Source organism: Myiozetetes cayanensis, unplaced genomic scaffold, assembly GCF_022539395.1.
Source record: "Myiozetetes cayanensis isolate MyiCay16 unplaced genomic scaffold, myiCay2020 scf1686, whole genome shotgun sequence".
Lineage (NCBI taxonomy): Eukaryota > Metazoa > Chordata > Aves > Passeriformes > Tyrannidae > Myiozetetes > Myiozetetes cayanensis.
In genome coordinates, this window is record NW_026087366.1 from 638 (window position 1) to 5142 (window position 4505).

The 4505-nt window shown below is 49.7% G+C and overlaps 1 protein-coding gene across 1 annotated transcript; it reads left to right on the forward strand.

Annotated features, from left to right (window-relative positions):
- Positions 1 to 202: 202 nt before the first annotated feature.
- Positions 203 to 766, forward strand: LOC126638162 (olfactory receptor 14J1-like; the record flags this gene model as incomplete). The annotated part of the gene is made up of 1 exon (XM_050311806.1): positions 203 to 766. A coding segment is annotated over exon 1 (564 nt), but the record flags the coding sequence as incomplete, so codon positions are not given.
- Positions 767 to 4505: the final 3739 nt, after the last annotated feature.

Consider the following 4505-nt stretch of genomic DNA (forward strand, 5'->3'; position numbering starts at 1 on the left):
CTGCGACCAGCACCTGCACACCCCCAGGGACTTCTTCCTGCTCCACCTCTCCCTCACAGACCTGGGTTGCATCTGCACCACTGTGCCCAAAGCCATGCACAACTCCCTCTGGAACACCACAACCATCTCCTACAAGGATGTGCTGCACAGGCCTTTTTCTTTGCCTTTTGCATCTCAGCAGAGTATTTCTCTCCTCACCATCATGTACTACGACGACTGTGTTGCCATCTGCAAACCCCTGCACTACGGGACCCTCCTGGGCAGCAGAGCTTGTGCCCACATGGCAGCAGCTGCCTGGGCCTCTGGGTTTCTCAATGCTCTGCTGCACACAGCCAATACATTTTCCCTGCCCCTGTGCCAGGGCAATGCCCTGGGCCAGTTCTTCTGTGAAATCCCACACATCCTCAAGCTCTCTTGCTCACACTCAGGCTACCTCTGGGAACTTGCGCTCATTGTAGTTAGTGCATGTTTACTGTTTGGTTGTTTCATTTTCATTGTTTTCTCCTATGTGCAGATCTTCAGGGCTGTGCTGAGGATCCCCTCTGAACAGGGACGGCACAAAGCCTTTTCCACGTGCCTCCCTCACCTGGCCGTGGTCTCCCTGTTTATCAGCACCTCATTCATTGCCTACCTGAAACCCCCCTTCATCTCCTCCCCATCCCTGGATCTGACCCTGTCAGTTCTGTACTCGGTGGGGCCTCCAGCACTGAACCCCCTCATCTACAGCCTGAGGAACCAGGAGCTCAAAGATGCCATAAGGAAAATGATGTCTGGATGCTTTTCAGAAGGAAAAACCTGCATCTTTTCTTCTGCAGAACAGTCACTGTGTAGCACATTTTGGCCCAACCTGCCTTCTAAAACCTTTGATATTGGTGGGGGTGGGGGGCTTTCCTGATTTTTCCCTCTGTTCTCATCATTAACACTGAAATTTTATTCTTCATCCCATATATAATTCACTTTCTCTTTTTTTTTGACCCACAAAATGTACTAACTAGGAATCTTGCTCTGTGTGCATTTAATCTAAATAAAAATTTGTGCAGCAAGGTATTTTGTTGCAATGGACCTGCAATATATATAAATGAAAAAGTCCTGTCAGAAATGGACTTGTGAAGAAAATCAAGAAACCAGGCTAAATGTCTTAAAACCAGAGGTTTTTAATGTTGTTTAAGTGAACATGTTTTCAAAATGGCTTTTTGTAGTATTTTTGCTAACTCACTTTCATCTTCTTAAAATCGCCCAGCATTATCTCTATTCAGGAATGTCCAAGGAGATATCAGGTAGTTTTCTCTTTGGCTTTCATCTACTCCTTTCTACTGGTTGTTAACCCTTTATTACCAGTGGTGTTTCTGTAAGACCCCCTGAACTTTTAATTGACTATTTTGTAATCCCCCCAAAACCTACATTTATCCCTAACCATACAATAAATCTCTCTCTCACTCGCCCTCTCTTGTGGTCTCTGTGAGCCTTTTCAGGCTCCTGGGACCACATGGTTGGGGGCAGAGGGAAAGCTTTTTCCCCTCCAGGTAATGGGTTAAAAACCCCAGGTCTTGGAGCCCCCTTTTCCAATCCACCATCGCAGGTATTTGTCAAACATCCTGCCTGTGATAGTTTGTACATGAGGAATCACAATCCCTGAGTGTAAGAAAGAAATAGACTCTGCAAAGTCTTGTTGCTTTGCTTGTTTCTCCATGCAGACAGTGCAGGGAGGGCAGGGACCCACTGGGACTGCAGGGCCTGAGGGCTGGCTCAGATGTTGTGTGTTGGTGGCCAGTGGGCAATGGAGATGACAAAGGATCTCCAGGTCACCTGCCTGGGGCTCTGCAGCTTGTGCTGGCTCTGATGTGTGTAGGAAATGAGGAAGTGCAGGAGAGCACAGAGGATCTGCAGGGACAGCCCGTCCCATCCAGTCAGCAGTGACTGGAGCCCTGGAGCAGAATCCTCCCAGGGTGGAGTCACCCAGACAGAAAGTACTAAATCTTGCTGGGAAGTGGAAAAGAGAGCTCTGCAATCCCACTGGACACAGTAGGTACAGGGAAAACTCTTGCTCGGGACTTCCCTTCCCCTCAGTGAACTTGCACAGGTGAATCAAGAGCAGCCCCCCAAGCCATGTCCCAGCTCTGGAACAAGGCAGGGCCCCTCTGAGCACCCTCCATGGCCACACAGGAGCGTCTGTGGGAGGTGCTCAGTGGCAGGGAGCACCATCAGCTGGCCCTTAAGTCCATGAGGTTCCTCAGTGTCAGAATGGCCCCTTGGTTCCAGGAGGTTTCAAAAGGTTTCAGGGTTCATTTTCTTCCATGAGACCCCACATGTCAAAATGGCCCCTTGGTTCCCCACATCTCAGTGTTCCTGTGTTCCTTTGTTTCCAGGGGGCCCTACAGTGCCACAATGACCTCCTGGTTCCAGGTGTTTCTGCAGTGTCACAATGGCCCCTTTATTTCAGGAGGTTGCCCACTGTCCCTGGGTTCCTTTGGCTCCAGGGGGCCCTGCAGTGTCCCAGTGGCCTCTTGATTCCATGGGTTTCCCCAGGGTCACAATGGCCCTGGAATTCCAGGAGGTTCTGCAGTTTCCCACGGGATCCTTGATTCCATGAGGTTGCAAAGCATCAGCACAAAGCTGAGCCCATCCTGATGGAAGAGTTTAGGAGGTTAAGAGGAAGTGGGACAAAAGGGATAAGATAATTGGGGAAGGAAAGAGGGGCTTGGCCAACAGAGAGGAAAGACTGTGATGAGGTAAAATCAGGTTCAGGTAATGCTGAGGGTGCTGAAACACTGACTGTGCAAACACTCTTGATGAGATCTTTATGCACTTTGTAACCTCAAGCCCCAACACTACCCAAAAGTGCTGCCCCTCCCATTGAAGGGAATCCACTGATCTAATTCAAGCCATAAGAAGCCCAAACACAGAGTATCAGACTCTTCTTTGTATTCTAATGCTGACCTCAATCCCACACCTGCATTTATAGTCTGAAAAGTCAAGCTTTTATCCTGATCCAGCCCAACACCCTAATGATGAACCAGACCCTGCCAGCAGAACAACAAACCTCCCAAAATTCTGCCCAATCCCCACCCTGAGCTCTAAAGCCCAAGGCCTGACCATGAAGCACCCCCACAGCCCTTGGGAGCAGGGCAAGGACCTGCAGGGCCCAGAGCAGGCCCAAGGGGTTGGCAGAGCAATGGGAGGTGACCTGGATCTGCTCAGCTCTGCAGGGACCCCCAGCAGAAGGGCCTGGGCTCTCTCAGGGATGTCCTGGGGCACAGGGGCTCAGCATCCAAGCCAAGAAGGCCAAGTGCACATGGCAGCAGCCAGAGCTGGGGGACAGCAGAGCCATCAGGGAGGGCCCAGAAATGCTGCTGGGAGGGGGTGGGAAAGCAGGAGGGGTGTGTGCAGCCTGCAAGGCCAGAGGAGCAGCAGGGCCAGGGGAGCACAGCCTGCAGCAGAGACGGCCAAGGGCTCTGGCAGGGCTGCAAGGCCCAAAGGCACCCAGGCCTTTGTGCCCTTGGCTCTGGCAGCTGCCTCTGCCCCTCAGGCCACCACCAGCAACTTTCCTTTGTCTGCCTGCACTCCTGGCCTGCAAGGATCTGCTCGAAGGAGTCCCTGGGGAGGCTTTGTCAGTGCCTGCCCTCAGTGGGGTCCAGCAATGCTTCAAGGGACTTGTGCTTTGGCTTCTGACTTCTTGAGCAGCTTCTTCAGTCTTCTCTCTATATTTGAGGATGATGGACTTGTCTCTAAACACACTGTGGGGCTCATTAAAATACAGACAAACAAATTATTTTCTTTCCTTTACTTATTTTCATGTTTTCAATTCTTAAATGACTAATTGGAGTTGTTTTGTAGTTTAGCTAAGGAGGAAGATTTTAAAGTGGAAGTCACAAAAATATAATGATCTATGAAAGGAAGTGATTTACACAGAACCTTGGGATGCAAGAGGGTCAGCGTGCAAAGGATTTGGACACAAAGACAAGGGGCCAAAGAGATTAGTAGCAATTTCAAAATGAGTCTTCAAAGTATTTACTTTTTTTTTTTTAATTCAAGGGTGGATATTTTTCAGTTCAGAGGAGAGGTGATAGAGGTGTTCTCCAAGTGATCTTGATGCTGAGTTTCTCCTCAGGAGATCCAGACTGACCCTGTATGACCAACCTTGCTCCTTACCCCCCAGATTCACCAGTTCTGACATGGCCCATCTTGGACTGACATCCCCCTTCTTGCAGTAGACTTTGAGCTCTGCAGCTGGATGTTCCAGCCCCATGGCACCATCTCCCACCTGCTCTCCTTACAGCTCTGCTTGCACACAGGCCCAGGAAAAGTTTTCCTCTTTCTAAGAAAAGACAAGAGATGTAAAGCATGAACAACCTCCCTAAACATCAAAACACCTGTAAGCACATGCTCAGTACAAGCTCCCTCTAATGCTGTCACCTTTCTCTCAGGGACAAAGTTATCAGAAAGGTTTTTCACAGGTCGATACAAAAGCATTGATAGAAACACAATTCAGGAGCTTGCTGTGTCGG